At 53.9% G+C, this 17,651-nt stretch overlaps 1 protein-coding gene across 1 annotated transcript in view; it reads right to left on the bottom strand.

Annotated features, from left to right (window-relative positions):
- Nucleotides 1-1,229: 1,229 nt before the first annotated feature.
- The window catches only part of DTX1 (deltex E3 ubiquitin ligase 1), a 40,356-nt gene continuing 23,934 nt past the window's right edge, over nucleotides 1,230-17,651 (bottom strand). The window contains exons 3-9 of the mRNA XM_032240456.1: nucleotides 5,994-6,055; nucleotides 5,516-5,677; nucleotides 5,164-5,225; nucleotides 4,363-4,521; nucleotides 4,106-4,267; nucleotides 3,889-3,978; nucleotides 1,230-2,535 (exon numbers count right to left, since the gene is read on the bottom strand). Of these exons, the coding sequence (XP_032096347.1) occupies nucleotides 2,311-2,535; nucleotides 3,889-3,978; nucleotides 4,106-4,267; nucleotides 4,363-4,521; nucleotides 5,164-5,225; nucleotides 5,516-5,677; nucleotides 5,994-6,055 (922 nt within the window). The 3' untranslated portion in view covers nucleotides 1,230-2,310. The remainder of the gene's footprint in view (nucleotides 2,536-3,888; nucleotides 3,979-4,105; nucleotides 4,268-4,362; nucleotides 4,522-5,163; nucleotides 5,226-5,515; nucleotides 5,678-5,993; nucleotides 6,056-17,651) is intronic.

The raw sequence follows: 17,651 nt of genomic DNA, 5'->3' as shown, positions 1-17,651 counted from the left end.
TGGTTTTCAAACTGGATTGCAACGAGGTAGTCCAGGAGCCAGGGAGGGGTTTCTCTGGCTGTGGGCCAAAGACCACCCACTGGAATTTCTGCTAGAAACGCAGGTTTCTGAGGCCCAGCCAGCTACTGACTCAGAATCTGAGGGTATATGCAGGCAAGAATCAGGTTATTTAACAGGTTCCTTAGGTCATGTGAATGAACAACAGCTTTGAGGACCACAGACCTGGGGAGGGGGCAATTTAATTTTATTTTGTTTTGAGAGCCGGGGGCCTCACTGCCTCAGGCTGCAATACAGTGGCATGATCACAGATCACGGCAGCCGCAAACTCGTGCACCTCAATGATCCTCCCACATCAGCCTCCAGAGCAGCTACGACTACAGGTGCAAGCCACCACACCCGGCTAATTTTTAAATTTTTGTAGAGATGGGGGTCTCACTATGTTGTCCAGGTTGGTCTCAAACTCCTGGAGTCAAATGAGCCTCCCACCTCGGCCTCCTTAGTTGCTGGGATTACAGGTGTGAGCCATGGTGCCTGGCTTGCAATTTTATATGCCAGGGTTTGGGTTGAGGTTTTGTCTGAGAATGAACCACGGAGTACAAATGTTTGGGAACGCGTGACTGGCAGAACTGGAAGGGCCTCCAAGGACTCATTTCCGGTGTTGTGTCACTAGGGGGTGGGACAGAAACCAAAGCCTTCCTGGCAGGGGATCTAGTGAACCAAGACACGGTGCTATCCCAAGGGTGGCCAGCAGGGGTTGCCCGAAGCCGCGGCATACACCAGACTGCAGGGGTGACCGGCAGTTTGCAGAGGCTGATTTATGGCTTGTGCATCCTGTGGTCCATCCCTGTCTTTCCCTAGCTGAACCTGACCCTCCTCAGCTTACGAGCTCTGAGATCCCGATGGGCTCATCAAAGTGTCTCCCAGCTCCTCCGTATTCTCCCCAAGGCTCCCAGCTCTCGCCCTGAGTTCCTTGTTTCTTGTCATTGTGCCAGGGAGCATATGTGTGCATTGCCTTGTGCTCTTGTGAAAGAGACGGCTACTTTCACCTCTGCATTCTTGGAGACTAGGACTAGGAGGTCTGCCATTGCTCCACCGCCCCCATCCCTTCCAGCCTTCGGCAATGGCCCTGAAGTTGCCATTCTCTTGCAAGCCATCGCTCCCCAACAGGGCTGACTGTAGCCCCCAGGAACAGAGCCACCCACCCCTCTCTTGGCAGGAAAAGACCAGGCGAGGAGGAGAAAGACCATTTATTTCTCCACCCACAGTGGGACTGGTAGGTTTTGAAAAGAGCAATCGCTGGCATCCCTTTAAATCTTGGCTGACTCCCACCGTGGCAGCCAATCACCAGAGGCAGAGCTGGTGAGTTGCCTGGGCAACGGGCCCCTGGTTGGCCGGAGACGATTAGCCACCCCACTGCCCATTCCTAATGAAAGGGAAATTGACTCTCTGCTGTCCACTCTGCTTTAAAATGCACGGGGCCAAACTAGGCCTCCTTCTCTCACTCCTGAAGCCAGAAGCACCAGCCTTTGGCTTTCAAAATTGGGAGCGATTTGGTGGAGAGGATGGGGTAGGGAGGACAGGAGAACAGTGCCTTTACCTGGGACAGACAGAAGGCCTGGAGATGGGAAGCGAGGATATCAGAGTCCAGAGAGATGAAGAGGCACAAACACAAAACCAGGTCCCTCTAGTCCCCACCTGCGCTGGCCATCCTTTTGTAGAACTGCTCAGTCATCTGGGGCTTCCACTCCATGGGCCCACAATTGCCCAATCAGTGGGTGGCAGAGACAAGTGATGACATGGGTAAGGCGTGGGGGGTACACTGCGTTTCCCAAGTCCCTCTTTGCCTCCAGAAGCCTCGTAGGCCCCTACGGGTTTGCCCTGCATCCTCCAGTTGGAAGACAAGCCTGTACAGATGCAACTGAGACACAGATGGGGATCTACACAGGGGGGTTACAGGGGTCCTTCTGTCTCTTCTCTTCCAGCCTGGGGGCAAGTAGAGGCACGTGGGTGTGCGTGCATGAGTTCCATAGGACACGTGTGTTTGTGTGTGAGGGGGCGGGTCTCTGTCTTTTCAGTAGGGAGGTTTCCGGTACTCTGTGCTCGGCCCCCTCCAGGAGCTATGATTCGGAGCCAGCCTGACATGCCATCTCTCTTCATCCCAGCTGCCACCAGGCAGGTCCCCTGAATGGCTGCGGCTCCTTCCGCAGGCTCCTCCCCAGCCCTGAACATGGGCTACCAGGACACACCTGGCGGAGGAGGCATTTGCCGGACCAGGGGCAAAGCAGGAGGGAAGATGGGCAGCCTGGGGCCTCAGGCCTTGGCCGCAGCCTCGGATACACCCTGGGCTGTGAGCTCGGCCAGCACGTTGTCTAGGTAGCTAGCGTCCGGGTAGCCGTGGCCCGTGAGGTTGGATCCAAACTCGGTCTTGTGGTGGATCTCGTTCCACACCACGGTGTCCGACTCGCCTGTGGTATTGGACGTGCCGATGGTGAAGATGAGTCTTCTCTCCCAGGCCGTGATGAGCAGCCGCAGCACCTGGGGGGTAGGGAGACGGCGGCGCCGGGCGCAGGTCACAGGCAGCTTCCAGCCCGCCAGCCTCAGCCTCCCTCCCTCCCTCCCCTGCCACACCATGGCTATGGCTCCATCCATTGGAACCAACTATATAATGCCGGCTTGGCCATTTCCTTTACATTTGTATTTCCTGAACTGCCAGTAAAAGCGATTTCCAAGTTATTTATGTTTTTTTTTTCCTTTTCTTTCTTTCTTTCATTTTTTTTGAGGCAAGGTCTGGCTGCGTTGCCCAGGCTGGAGTGCAGCAGCACGACCAGAGCTCACTGCAGCCTTGAACTCCTGGGCTCCAGCAATCCTCCCACATCAGCCTCCCCTGTAGCTGCGACTACAGGCGGGCGCCATCAAGCCCAGCTAAAATTGTAAAGTTTCGAGAGAGACGGCGTCTCACTATGTTGCCCAGTTTGCTCTCAAATTCCTGGCCTCAAGTGATCCTCCCACCTTGGCCTCCCCAAGTGCTGGGATTACAGTTGTATGCCACTGCACTTGGCTTGCCTGTTTCTTTATTTATTTATTTATTTATATTTTTCCAAGACAGATTCTTGCTCTGTCACCCAGGATGGAGTGCAGTGGCACAATCTCAGCTCACTGCAACCTCTGCCTCGTGGGTTCAAGCAATTCTCTCGCCCAGCCTCCTGAGTAGCTGGGCCTATTGGCACAGGCCACCACGCCCGACTAATTTTTTGTAGTTTTAGTAGAGATGGGGTTTCACCATGTTGGCCAGGCTGGTCTTGAACTCCTGACCTCGTGATCCACCTGCCTCGGCCTCCCAAAGTGCTGGGATTACAGGCGTGAGCCACCGCACTCAGCCCTGACTGGTATTTTTCTGGGGTGAAGAAAGCATCTGGCAGCTCTCTGCCCTGTTTAGTTTGAACTGAACACTGTATTAAAGAGCCACTTGTAAATTAGTTACTAACATTCAAAAGCCTGGCGATTTCCCATGAAAATCTGGCTTTCTGGCTGCCCTTGAAAAGCAGAAACTCAAATCAGATGACTTGTAGTGTGGTGGTGAGAGCTTGAACTGCCTGGGCTCAAATCCCAGCTCCGTCACTCAGTTTCTGTGTGACCCTGCGCAAGTGACTTGCCCCCTCTGAGGCCTTGCATCTTTGTCTATGAAATGGGATCAGGACCTTGACCTTAGCGTCTTGGGAAAGGAGATAAGGTGTGTGAAGGAGGTGGCCATGGTCATTTCTGTTGGGGTGCTGGTTTCGGGAGGAAGACGAAAGCAGGGATTGGGAATGAAGGGGACATGGGCCAGGCCGGTGGTGGCTGGGCCCCTGCCTGCGCCCATCTCCCGTGCCTTCACGGCTGGGCACCCACCTTCCGGCCCTTCTCGTTGTTGGGCAGATAGCAGTGGCGAGGGAAGCCTCTCGCAGTGAACTTCTTCCCCGGGTTGGGGTGCTCAGGGCCCTGCAGGGAGGGACAGGAGCAGGGATTTAGGCCACAAACTGGTGGTGGCAGGGCGGGGGAGAGTCTGGAGGAGTCGGAGGGGAGTGGGGGCTGGGGGCCAGAGAGGCCGGGTGAGGGGGGAGCCCACCTGGATGCCTGTGGGGATGTCGTAGACGATTCGGATGGTCTGGGTGTCAGGGAAGCCAGGCAACGAGTGGGGGATGAGGTGGAACTCCATCTTCCCAGGTGGCTGTGTCCCCGTCTTCTCCCCATAGATGGCCTTGCAGGTGGGGCACTGCAGGCTGCCATCCTGGGCAGGGGAGGCTGGCAGTGAGTTCCCAGGGCCCTCCCCCAACCCCGCTCTGTCCCCTGCCCACTCCCCAGCCACTGTCCCACCCAACCCACCTTGTTGCCATTGGAGTACATGGCCACGAGGCACAGCAGGTGGTACATGTGGCCGCAGCGGCCCAGGCGGCCCACGAGCTCAGGCCGCACACCCTTGTGCCGAAGCACACCCTCGTAGCCGGACGCTGTGACCAGCCGCTCCATGCAGATGGTGCAGTCCTGCGGGTGGGCAGAGGGGAGACTGAAGACTGGGGACAGCAGGGCACTTACTAGGTCAGCACCGCCCCTCAGCGGGTCACCATAGGCAGCAGACCACACTCTCTCTGGCACCCATTTGGCAAAGGGAGACAGGACACACCCTCTGCCCCGTACATTGTTTTCCCTTTTTTTTTTCAGAGATAGGCTCTGTTGCCCAGGCTGGAATGCAGCAGTGCAGTCATGGCTCACTGCTGACTTGAACTCCTGGACTCAAGAGATCCTCCTGCCTGAGCCTCCTGAGTAGCTGGGACTACAGGCATGAGCCACTGCACCCGGCCCCTTCCCGTATATTGAATTCAGATATATCACAGAGGAAGATGGCTCTCTCACCACTCCCCAGGTGAATTAAGGGCTTCACTATGAAAAGCAAAACTTAAAAACATTTAGTGGAAAATATGGGTAAAAATGACACAAAAATTCAATCATCAAAAGATGGATGAATGTGATTCTATTAAACGTACGCATTTCTGTTCATCAAAGACCTCAGAAAGAAAGTGAAGAAAGGAACAAACTGGAAGAGCTCTGTGTCACCCAGAACCCAGGAGGAGGAGTGAGGGTTCCTCGCCCTCCAAGCCTGCCCCCATCCCCCGCCGCCCTGCTCACCTCATCGGGTGGGTTTTTCACCTTCTGCATGTATCTTCGAACCACATCCTCGGGATTCTTACCTGCAGGGACACAGCGGGGTGGGTTTGAAGGTACCCGGAATCTATTCCTGAAGCCTTGGCTCAGAACTGGGTCAGGGGTCAGAGGGCATGGGTCAGGGTGACAAAGGTTGGCCAAGGTCAGAGGTCAAGGGTTGCTGGAGGTTAGATGCAGCAGGAGCTGGTGAAAGATGGGGTCAGGGCCAGGACCAGGGGAGCTGAGATCAGGCAGAGGAAGTGAGGTCGTAAGTGCTAAGAGTAAGTTGGAGACCAGGGGTCAGGGCTGTGGGTCAGGCAAGGCGCGGAGGGCGTACTCTTTTTGAGGTGCTTCTTCTTGGTCTTGCGACACACCCCGGGCACGCCGGGCACGGGCTTCACGTCGCTCTTGCTCACGGGAGGCGGGTGCAGGATGGGCTTGGGGGCCCGCGTCAGGCACACGGGCAGCCCGGCGGCGCACAGCAGGATCCCGGTCATCCCTGGGGGTACGGGGGTCAGTCAGAGGTCGGGGCGCCATCCCCTCCCAGACCCGCTGCCACTGGGCCCGGGAATCCTGGAGCTCTCGGGTTGGTGAGAGGGATGCGCTCTTGGGCCCCACCCACTCAGCCCCAGCCCGCGTGAAGGGTCTTCTGCAGGCCACGCCTACCCCCTGTCCTGGGCCCAGTGGTAGAGGGCGTTTCCTCCGGGTCCCGCCCACCAGCCCACCTAGGGGGCGGGGCCACGGAGTGACAGGCGGGGCTGCCCCCCCCCCCCAGTAGGCCCCGCCCTTCTTTCGCGCCCTGGGCCAGACCTCACCTGCCAGGGCCGGATGGACAGGCCCAGTACCATTCAAGTTCTTCACCGGGAGTGCGGGGACCCTGCGAGAAGAGAAGAGGCCGCAGCTGGACTCCAGCCCCCGACACCACGTCAGGGGTCCTGGCTTGCCTTCTGTCTCTGGCTCCTGGGCACACATACCCTGGCCTCTTTGTACCTTCCTCTGCCATCTGTGACCGCCAGGAAACTCCCTTTCTACTCTGATATCCTATTATGGGGCGGGGTGTGCCCAGGACCTCCGCCCTGGTTCCAGTGGGATACACCCGTAGACTTAGTGCAGACTCTTCCTCACCCCACAGCCGGCTCCTCCCTCGGGAGAGCGCTTTGCCTCTGAGGGCTCCTTTCATTGGCTGTGCCTGAAACCTAAATACTAGTGGTGTAGCTGTTCTAGCATCTCTCAAAGCTGGCTGGATAAAGCATTACTAATCCCATAAAACGTTCCAGGAAAGAAGGATTCAGCAATCAAGTAAGTTAGAAAACATGTTGCTCTCTCCCTCTCTGAAATTCACAGCATATCTGAGCACATTTAAGGTTCTGATAAGTCCTGCATAAGAACATATTGTTAACAATGATAAGTCCAGGTTTTCAAAAGCATTTGGTGATGAATTTTTTTCCCTTCTGGAATATTTACTGATGTCCATTTCTGTGACAAGGCACTATCCTCTCTTCAGATGAAGAGCCCCTAGGAAAAGGTCTCTTGAGTCCCCTCTTCCCCTGGCCCCCAAAAGAACTTTGGCTTTTGGAGCCAGCCAGAGTTGCTTTCATATCTCAGTTCAACCACTAATGAGCTGGGTGACACACAGCACATCAGCTCACCTTTTGTAAGGAGTGGTCTGTAAAATGGGGATAATATGGTACTTTGTTTGCTGTGAAGATTCCGTGAAATTCTACATGTCAAGGGCCAAGCACAGTTCCTGGTTCCTAACAGATAGTAAAAGCACAGCCGTTGGTATCATCACTGTCGGCTCTGCAATCCTGGCTGGGCAATTTCACCTCTGCATCTCAGGCACTAAGTCCTGGTGTAACCTCTCTCCGCCTTAGAGAGCAAACCACAAAACTGCTGCAGTGACAACCTTGAACAAGTCACTTAACTTCTTGGTCCTCAGTTACCTTATCTGTAAAATGCAGAATAACACCTCCCTTATAGAGTGGCTGGGAGGACTGAAGGGGAGCTCGCGGTGATGTGTGCAGTGTCTGCCGAGTATGACTTCAGCCTTATGCAGGGGAACTGGCATCCTGCTGTTGATGGGCATGGAACCCTGGCTGGATACGTTCTGATGAAGGGGGGTGTTCTGAAATCCAGGGGGCAGACTGAAGGCCTTGGGGGATGTGTCAGGAGAGGGGGCAGGAAGGGCTGGAAGCAGTGACAGCTGGGAAGGAGCTGCAGCAGCCCCCTTGGCTCTGGCCATGCCTCTTCAGGTCACAGCCTGTCCAAGCCGTCTGGTCACCTGTCCTTGGCAGGCACAGTTGGCACAAGGAAGCATCTTCAAGCAAATGGTACCCTCGGCAGGCTTGGGCACCGCTGCAGTGGGTGTAGACACACAGACATACACACCCAGGGCACACACCATCTACACAGATACTCAGATCCAGAGATACACACATACATGGAGACGACAACGTAGGCTTATAATAGCCCCCTGGGACACACTACACTCACATGTTTAAGTACACAGACACACAAACATGCACAACCCAGGGAGCACACCACAGATATGTGCACACACAGACACATACATACCAGAAGCCCCCCTCCCCATCCGTCTACTTGGGAACACACATGCACACACCAGGAAGGCAGCACATCCTGCACTCATACACAGATACACACAGGCACACTTCGGGGCACACCCCCCACAAACATACATGAATTCAGATACACACACACACACACACACACACTCGCATATTTCAGGGAACATCTCCCCACACCTACATAGAGACTTGTGCACACACAAGGACATCCACAGATACACACAGGCACACACAGGTCTCCCCTGGGAGGACACTCCATTGGACAAGAGACGCTGGCTCATGTAGACCAGTACCACACCTGCCCCGCTGCCCCCCTCCACAGCTGCACAGAGCTGGGTAAAGCGTGTGGCAAACTCAGAGGAGCGTGTGCTCAGCCCTCACAAGCACCTGGTGCACTGCAGAACGGCCTGCCATCCACACGCGGACACGCGATTCCACACTGCCGGTGGGGAAGCACTCATGCGCACTGATTCACGCCATGCATGGGGGCACGGGAGGACGCGCTGACTCACTGCACTCGAGGACACATGCGCACACACTCTGACCCACGCCTCCCGACACTGACACACAGACGCTCAGCCTGGGAGGCCCACACCTGCACACATGCAGATGCACAATCACGCATGCACACAGGTACAGTGCACACGCCCCCACTGGTGGGTGCTCAGCTACACAGGCTAGCATCATTTGGCTAGGACTCCCATCCCAGATCCCTCTGAGGGCTGTGGACAGGTTTGCAGCAGACATCTGGGTTGAGCCCCTTGAGGAGGTGCAGTGTGACTAAAGTCACTGAACACAGCGAGGGAGGTGGGATGGGATAGCAGGTACCCTGGGCTCCCCAGGACCTGGTCAGTGGAGAAGTGGAAAGAAGGCACTGTGCCTCAGTTTCCCCAACTGTAATGGGGCTAGAGTACTGTGAAGGTTAAATGTGTGATAACATGTAAAGCTCATCATTTGGCGCAGGGATGAGAATTGAGGTGTCCTGATTTTCTTGTCTGGCATCCTGCAGGTGCTGAGTATTCATTTGACCCTTCTCAGGGTCTATCATAACCCTCCAGGACCTTCCTGAGGGGGCAGCTCTCACCACTCTAACGTCCTCCCTCCCCATACTTTTTAGGAACCCATACAGGCATTTCCCCCAAGCTTCTCCTCTTCCCTGCTCATTCTTCAAGCACCTCTAGTGCAGCCACATGGGTTAAGTCTAGGTGTCCCCCACCCCTTTTTCTTCCTTTCTGTCTCACAAGAAGAAAATCTCTCTTTTTTTTCTCCAGGGCTACCTGTAAAATGGGTGTAAAGAAAAATATTTAGCCTGCATACCACCACTGTCTGGTCTCCTATCTGCAGCAGACATCACTAATCCATCACAGCACTCCTCAAGCTTAGCTGAGTCCTCAGTACAGCTCTCCAGGCAGCTTCTATCAATTAGTAAAGCCAGTTTGCTACCCCAGGTATATATAATGTCCAAAGTCTGGCTCAGTGGCGACCCTGCTCTTGCTGAGTGTTTGGCCTGGGACTTAAACAGAGGGTACCTCAGGAAAGGAAGGATTTAGATCTCAGCTGCCCTAAAACTTCTGGAGTCCCTTAAGTACCACACAGCCCTAGATAACAAAAGTCAGTTTTGCTCCTGAGAAGAGCACTGTGAGTGGGGTGTCATGGTGGGGTTGTTTTTTTATTAACCCATCAGGGAGCTTGCGGGACAGTCCCAAGCTGGCCTCCAGCCTCTCTCGATCTGCAGGCCTCCTGCGAGAACCCGGGTAGCAGAGTTCCCACGAAGCCTGAGCGTGGGAGCCGCCCGGTCCCCTTTTGATGTGGGACACGCTGTTTCCTCCGAGTCAGTGAGAACATCCTCCTACCTGGACAAGCAACTGTTGCCTGCGGGCCTCCCGGAAGGGGAGCCGGCCTTCACCCCCAGCTCTGCCTTCTTGGGGGCCCACCTTGGCACAGGACCTGAGGAGTCCCTCAGGCCCTCCCGAAATGTGCTCTGACCCGAAGGCAAGGCTGGGCCCCACTGCCTGCAAGCCTCTCTGCCTTTCTCAGCCCATATCAGACCCCGTCTGTCTTCTGCTCTCACTCCCCCTGCAGCCCCCACCTTGCTCCCAGTAACACCTGGCCTCCTGATCTGGCCCCATCTACCCTCTGAACCTCATTCATTTCCTGCGTGTTCACCCCTCGACCACCCCACTCCAGCCACCCTGGTCTCTCTGCTCTTTCTCAAGCCTGCCAGGCACATTCCCACCCTCGGGCCTTTGCACTTGCTGAGCGTTTCCCAGGGTGCTCTTCCCAGATACACCCTCACAGCGCACTCCTTCGCTTAGCACAGGTCTCTGCTCAAATGTCAGCTTATCTGAGACACCTTCTCAACCACTTCATTTAGTTATTTATTTATAGACAGGATCTTGCTCTGTTGCCCTGGCTAGAGTGCAGTGGCTTAACCATTGCTTACTGCAGCTTTGAACTCCTGGGCTCAAGCGATCCTCCCACCTCAGCCCCTCGAGTAGGTGGGATGCTGGTACATACCACCACACCCAGCCAGCCAGCCAAACAAACAAACAAACAAAACCTTTTGTGGATACAGGATCTCGCAGTGTTGCCCAGGCTGGTCTGGTCTTGAACTCCTGGCCTCAAATAGCTCTCCCTCCTTGACCTTCCAAAGTGCTGGGTTTACAGGGATAAGCCACTGCGCCTGGCCGCAATCACTTTGTTTTGGAGATGCGCATCTTTGTCCTTATCTTACTTAATTTTTTTCATAGCACTAATCACAACCTGACATTATAAAGTCTTTAAGCATGACCAGGCCCTGTGTGATCTGGCCCACCCCTGCCTCTTCTGTCAGACAAAGTTGGAGCAGAAATTTCAAATATATGAATGCATACCACTACCGTCCACCTGGCACCCACGGCAGGCATTACTAATCAATTCCGGCATGCCTTGCCACTAAGCAAAGATGCAACTTCAGAATCCTCTTCAACACAGTGCTCCAGGAAGTCACTGCCACAGTGACTTGGAGCAGAAATGGCACATGAAATGAACTCTATTTGTCATTTATTTTGCAGATAGTGGGATTAAAGCCCAGAGAGGGGAAATGACTTCACTAAGGTCACCCAGCTGGTCGGTGGTGCAGCTGGCACTGGGTCCCGGAGTTTCCAAGTCAGGGGCCAGGGCTGACCCCGCCAGGTTGGTCTGTGGAGCCATCTGGAGTTGAGCCAGCCTTGAGAGCCCCCTGTGCTCTAGAGGTGGGCTGAACTCTGAACTGGATCCTGAAGCTGGCTTGGGCCGGGGCAGGGTGGATCAGGGCTGTCTCGGTGGATCCGCTGGCTTGCTTTGGCCACCTCTCTCTCCTTTCTAGGGGTGTGAACCTGTCACCTTTCCCCATTTTCAGGGCTGTCTCTGCCTTGTAGCTGCCTTCTCCCCCTTTTCCCCCCACAGTCCTGGGGAACCCAACCTGGGCCCAAGTCCCCGCTGCCATCCCCTCTGCAGAGACTTGAAGGATGTCATCGCAAGCCTGAGGGTACCAGGTGCCCGTGGGACCCTCAGCCATTGTCTGGGGCCTTTACTTCCCCTTTCCTTACCCTGGCATCTCTGTCTGCCTACACAAACCCCTGAGCTTCTCTGGGCTAGTTTCCCCTCTGTGAAATGGGACTTTTACACCTTTTAATCTCTAGAAGATGGATGGGACATTCATCTACTAGAGATTAAAGGGTGTAAAAGTCCCCTAGAGAGACATTTTGAAGGGTGAATGGTGTTGGAGGCTCAGATTTATCTAGAGGTCTGGGGGCTGGGGAGGTCACTGCTTTCCACCCTCCTGGTCCTCCAGCCTGCCCAGCTCCCTGTGGGGGACGGAACGGGAAGAGATGGTGGGGGGCAGGGAGGACGGGTCAGGTAGGGGAGGGAAGAGCAGGACCAGCTGTTCCCACGGCCTGGGGCAGCCACGTGCAGACAGGAGTGTGTGTGGTTTGTTCTCCCAGGGAGCGGGGCAGGAAGTGCTTCAGGTGGGGGGCGGGGTGGGGGGGGTGTTTGGTTTGACCTTGCGGCAGCGGCGGTGAGGCAGGGTGAGAGCCATTGCACACCAGGGCTAGCAGGGCAGGAAAGTGGGGGGGGGTGGGCAGCCAGGGGCCTGGTGGGGCCCTTGACTTCACAGTATACCTGTCAGTACTTTAACATTTTCAAACCCCTGAAATGTAATACTTAGGGAAGATCTGGAGAAAGAAAAAGTGGATTGTTTTAATAAAAGCATAAAATCACTGCAAGAAATTTAAAGGAAAAAAAAAAGGAAGGAAAACACCAAAGCACATCCACCACAACAAAGTCCCTTTGCCCTCTGCCTCCTGTTTCAGCCCCACTGCGGTCTCTTCTCAGTATTCAGAGTGAGCCTGTTAAAATAGTCACACCCGTTTCTCACCACGCACAGCCCTACAGGTTCCCTTCTCAGGTAGGGCAAAAGTCTATCCTCACTGAGACCTTCCGGGCCCTGTATGCTTTGACACCTTCTTCTTCTGACTTCTGTCCCACTGACCACCCTGAGCCTCTCCAACCACACCCCGGCCCGCGCTGCCTGAGGGCCTTTGCACACGCTGTTCTGCTGTCTGGGATGCTCATCCCCCAGTTCTCTGCCTGCCTTGCTTTTCTTTTTTTTTGAGATGGAGTTTCACTCTTGTTGCCCAGGCTGGAGTGCAATGGCTCGATCTCTGCTTACCGTAACCTCTGCCTCCCAGGTTCAAGGGATTCTCCTGCCTCAGCCTCCCAAGTAGCTGGGATTACAGGTGCCTGCCACCACATCTGGCTAATTTTTTGTAGTTTTAGTAGAGACAGGGGTTTCACTATGTTGGCCAGGCAGGTCTCAAACTCCTGACCTCAGGTGATCCACCCACCTTGGCCTCCCAAACTGCTGGGATTACACACATGAGCCACCACACCCAATTTTGTATTTTTAAATAGAGACAGGGTTTCTCCATGTTGGTTAGGCTGGTCTTGAACTTCTGACCTCAGGTGATCTGCCTGCCTCAGCCGTGCTGGGATTACAGGTGTGAGCCACCATGCCAGGCCTTTTTTTTTTGAGACAAGGTTTTGCTCTGTCGGGAGTACAGTGGTGCGATCTTGGCTCACTGCAACCTTTGCCTCTTGGGCTCAAGTGGTCCTCCCACCTCAGCCTCCTCTGTAGCTGTGATTACAGGGGTGTACCACCACACCCAACTAATTCTAAATTTTTTTTTTTTTTTTGAGACGGAGTTTCACTCATGTTACCCAGGCTGGAGTGCAATGGCACGATCTCGGCTCACCGCAACCTCCGCCTCCTGGGTTCAGGCAATTCTCCTGCCTCAGCCTCCTGAGTAGCTGGGATTACAGGCACGCACCACCATGCCCAGCTAATTTTTTGTATTTTTAGTAGAGACGGGGTTTCACCATATTGACCAGGATGGTCTCGATCTCTTGACTTCGTGATCCACCCGCCTCGGCCTCCCAAAGTGCTGGGATTACAGGCTTGAGCCACCGCGCCCGGCCTCTAAATTTCTTTTTAAAGATGGAGTCTTACTATGTTGTTCAGGCTGGTCTCAAATTCCTGGACTCAAGTGATCCTTCTGCCTTAGCCTCCCAAAGTGCTGGGATTACAGTACTTTATAATCCCAGTGTGAGCCTCTGTGCCTTGCCATGCCTTGCTTTTTAACCTCCTTCCATCTTTGCTCAGATGTCACCTTCTCTATGAGGCCTTTCCTTCTCATCACTCCCTACACCCCTTCTCTTCTGTATTTTTCTTCTGTAGCAGTTACTACTTTCTACCGTATTCTAGAATTAATTTATTCTGTTTCATGTTCGTCTCCCACTAGATTGTGAGCTCCAAGAGAGCAAGGACTGTCTGTTTAGTTCACTGCTGTGTCCCCAGAGCGCCAAACAGTGCCTGGCACATAGAAGTTACTAATAAATATGGATTAATTAATTAAAAAAACTGATGAGCATATGCTATAAAGAAAGGAAAAAAAAACAGCAAACTACAGAAAAGATGACAAAGGGTTAATGCCCTTAATGCAGGAAGAGCACTTGTAAATTAATGAAGAAGCAATAAACAGCTCCAGAGAAGGATAAGCCAAAGAAATAGGCAAGTAACTGGCAAAAGAAGGAACCACTCAGGACCAGTAAACAGGAAGAAGTTCTCAGGCTCAACTAAGAGCCAAAGGTATGGAAATGTAAATGACATCTCTTTAGCAATGATCGGCTTGGCAATGTTGTACAAGTCTGGTAGAGATGGGAGGGAAGAGGGTGGATTTAAATGAGTGCAGGCCTGGCTGGGCACTATAGCTCATGTTCATAATCCCAGCACTTTGGGAGGCCGAGGCCAGTAGATTGCTTGAGGTCAGGAGTTCAAGACCAACCTGGCAAACACGGCGAAACCCTGTCTCTACAAAAAACATAAAAAATTAGCCTGGTTGATGGCACATGCCTGTAACCCCAGCTATTTGGGAGGCTGAGGCATGAGTATTGCTTGAGCCTGGAAGGCATGGGTTACAGTGAGCAGAGATCTCGCCACTACATTCCAACCTGGACAACAGAGCAAGACTCCATCCCACCCTCCCCCCAAAAAAGTACAGGCCTGATAAATCCAAGTGCTTTGACATCTGGCTTCATGATGGACTATGTGGGCCTGTGTTGCCAGTTCCATTTCACAGATGCAAAAACTGAAGACCAGAGAGGGAGATGAGCTCAGCCAGGGTCACACAGGAATCAGGGTGGGGCTTCTGGGACCATGATCCGAAACAGCACAGGCTGGCTGGAGACGGGGCATCCCTAATACCCTGGTCAACTTGGGTTTTTGAATCTGAGTCCTAATTGTGTTACCTTGTGCAAATGTCTTAGTCTTTTGGAGCCTCAGTTTCCTCACTTGAAAAATGAGGATTATAGGACCTGCCAACGTTGAGTATCTGTGAGAATTAAGAGAGACATGCATGTAAATGGCCAGACATGGTGGCTCATGCCCGTAATCCCAGGGCATTGGGAGGCCAAGGCAGGAGGATCGCTTGAGCTGGGAATTTGAGACCAGCCTGAGCAACATTGTGAGACCCTGTCTCGATGAAAACAAAAAATTAGCTAGGTGGGGTGGCGCACGCCTTTAATCTCGGCTACTTAAGAGGCTCAGGTGGGAGGATTGCTTGAGCCCAGGAGGCCTAAGTTACAGTGAGCTATAATTGTGCCACTGCACTCCAGCCTGGGTGACAGAGTGAGACCCTGTCACACACACACACACACACACACACACACGCACACGCACACTCACACACACATGCACGCACACTCACACCCCCTCCCCCCACATACACGCTATGAAATGGAGAGTGGGGAACACAGGGTGCGCTCAATAGATGGAAACCGGCCTGCAGCTATCCCTGTCCTCCCTTCCACCACGTGGGGCGGAAACTCTGAGTGTGGTTCCTCTGCCCCACAGCTGTGTTCCAAAGCACTGGACACTTACCCCTCAGGGGACAGGGTGGATCTTCCCCACCCCCGCATGTCCCCCAGGGCTAGGCTGCCAGCTGGCTCCCCGCCCTGTTACAGGGGCAAGTGGAAAAAACCCTGGCCAGGTGGATGCTCTGCCCTCACTGGCTGTGTGACCCTAGATGAGCCAATCGCCCTCTCTGGGCCTCCTTCCCTGTTGTCCATCCACGGCTGAGATGAGGATGGAGGTGAGAATGACATTGGCGATCTCTGCAGAGGCCACACCCCCGCTGCATGCTGATCCTTGCTGAGTCTGCCCGTGTGAGAAGTGGTGGTTTTAGCTCTGCCTGACAGATGGAGAAACTGAGGTTAGAGAGGCCAAGCCCCAAGTGGGTCCAAGGTCACCGGACCTGTAAAGGGCTGGGGATATGTCTGAGTCCAGCAAAGGAGAGAAGGAGGGTGGAGAGGAGGAAGCCAGGGAAGGGAAGAGAGTGACTGAGAGGAAGAAGCAGAAGACAGAGACAGACAGAGAGCGCGGGACACAGAGCAACAAAGAGACACGGGAAGACGGAAAGAGACCAAGACACACAGAGGTATCGTTTGGCGCAAAAATATTGTGTTTTCTGCCATTAAAAGTATTGGCATTTGGCCAGGCATGGTAGTTCACGCCTGTAATCCTAGCACTTTGGGAGGCTGAGGTGGGTGGATCACTTGAGGTCAGGAGTTCGAGACCATCCTGGGAAACATGGCAAAGCTCCATCTCTACTAAAAATACAAAAATTAGCCAGGTGTGGTGGCAGGTGCCTGCAATCCCACCTACTCAGGAGTCTGAGGCAGGAGAATCACTTGAACCTGGGAGGTGAATGTTGCAGTGAGCTGAGATTGCACCATTGCACTCCAGCGTGGGTGACAGAGCAAGACTGTTTCAACAAAAAAAAAAAAAGAGTATTGGCAAATTACGAAGGAGAGAAACACAGAGACATTGTTACAGGCTGAGCTATGTCCCACAGAAATCATGTGTTGAAATCTTAACCCCCAGGACCTCAGAATGCTACTGTATTTATAGATAGGGTTTTTAAGGAGGTAATTAAGTTAAAATGAGGTCAGGAGGATGGCTCTAATCCGATAGGACTGGCGCCCTTCTAAGAAGAGGCCATTATAACACAGACAGGTACAGAGGGAAGACCACATGAGGACACAGGGAGGAGATGCCATCTACAAGTCGAGGAGAGAGGCCTCAGAAGGGACCAACCTGCGACACCTGGATCTCAGACTTCTAGACTCAAGAACATGAGAGAGAGAGAATGCATTTCTGTGGTTTCAGCTGCCCAGTCTGTGGTACTTTGTTTTGGCTGCCCTAGCAAATTAATAGACTTAAAGTCACAGAGACAGGCCAGGCACTATGGCTTACACCTGTAATCCAAGCACTTTTGGAGGCTGAGGCGGGCGGATGCTTGAGGCCAGGAGTTCGAGACCAGCCTGGGCAACATAGTGAGATCCTGTCTCTACAAAAAATTGCACAAAGTTAGCTAGGTGTGGTGGTGTGTGCCTGTAGTTCCAGCTACTTGGGAGGCTGAATTGGGAGGACTGCTTGAGGCCAGAAGTTCGAGGCTGCTGGGAGCTAGGATTGCATCACTGCACTCCAGCCTCAGCAACAGAGCCAGGCCCTGTCTCTAAAAACAAAAAAAAACAAAGGCATAGAAACAAAGAGACCAGGGTGGGGAGATCTGGGAGGGGGTTGGGGACCAGGGTGACAGTGGGTAGGCCTGTCTGCCTGGCTCCACAGAGAGCCCCCACCTCCATCCCTTTCCCCTCATAGGCTGCACGTGGGCCTCAGCCGTCTCAGCAATGAGAAGCTTTAGGCAGGAGAAGCCAGGGTCTGCCACCCCATCTTCCTTCCTCCTACTCCCCTTCCACAGCAACAGGCTCTGAGGGTCTCGTGAGCCAGGGGGATTTCTCCCAGGGGGTTTCTTGGAGTTGGGGACTTTAAGCTGGGCTTGTCTGGCTGGGGAGGGTCAGTTAAAGGGGCTGGAGTGAGGCTGGGCAGAATCTGTGCAGGTGGGAGGGATGAGGGAGCTCTGGGGAAGTTTCCCCCACCACACAGCTCCTGTTTTCTAGGCCAGTGTCTGGGCTCAGGGAGGGTCAGAAACAGTCCCTAAGGGAAGGGCAGGAGAAATGATGTTGGCTTCGGGGAAGGGGCATGTGTCTGGAGACAACAGAGCTCTGGCAGGTGTTTAATGAACCGAACCCCCACAGAGAAACCTTCCTTTTCACTACAGGCCTCTGGAGCCCAAGCACAGTGTCCAGCATCAAGCCCAGGCTGATGAAGCATCAAGCCCAGGCTTCCCTGAGGCCACCCAACCTGGCCCTGTACCCCCATTTGGGAAAAAGTTTCAGCCCCCATTGCTCCCAAAGGGCACCTCTATCCCTGGTGGTCTCCAGAACCTTCTGCATTCATTCCTA

This window comes from Sapajus apella, unplaced genomic scaffold (assembly GCF_009761245.1).
Source record: "Sapajus apella isolate SASKATOON/1434 unplaced genomic scaffold, GSC_monkey_1.0 scaffold2, whole genome shotgun sequence".
NCBI lineage: Eukaryota > Metazoa > Chordata > Mammalia > Primates > Cebidae > Sapajus > Sapajus apella.
Note: the sequence above shows the minus strand (reverse complement) of the source record. Positions and strands in the feature narration are given on the sequence as shown.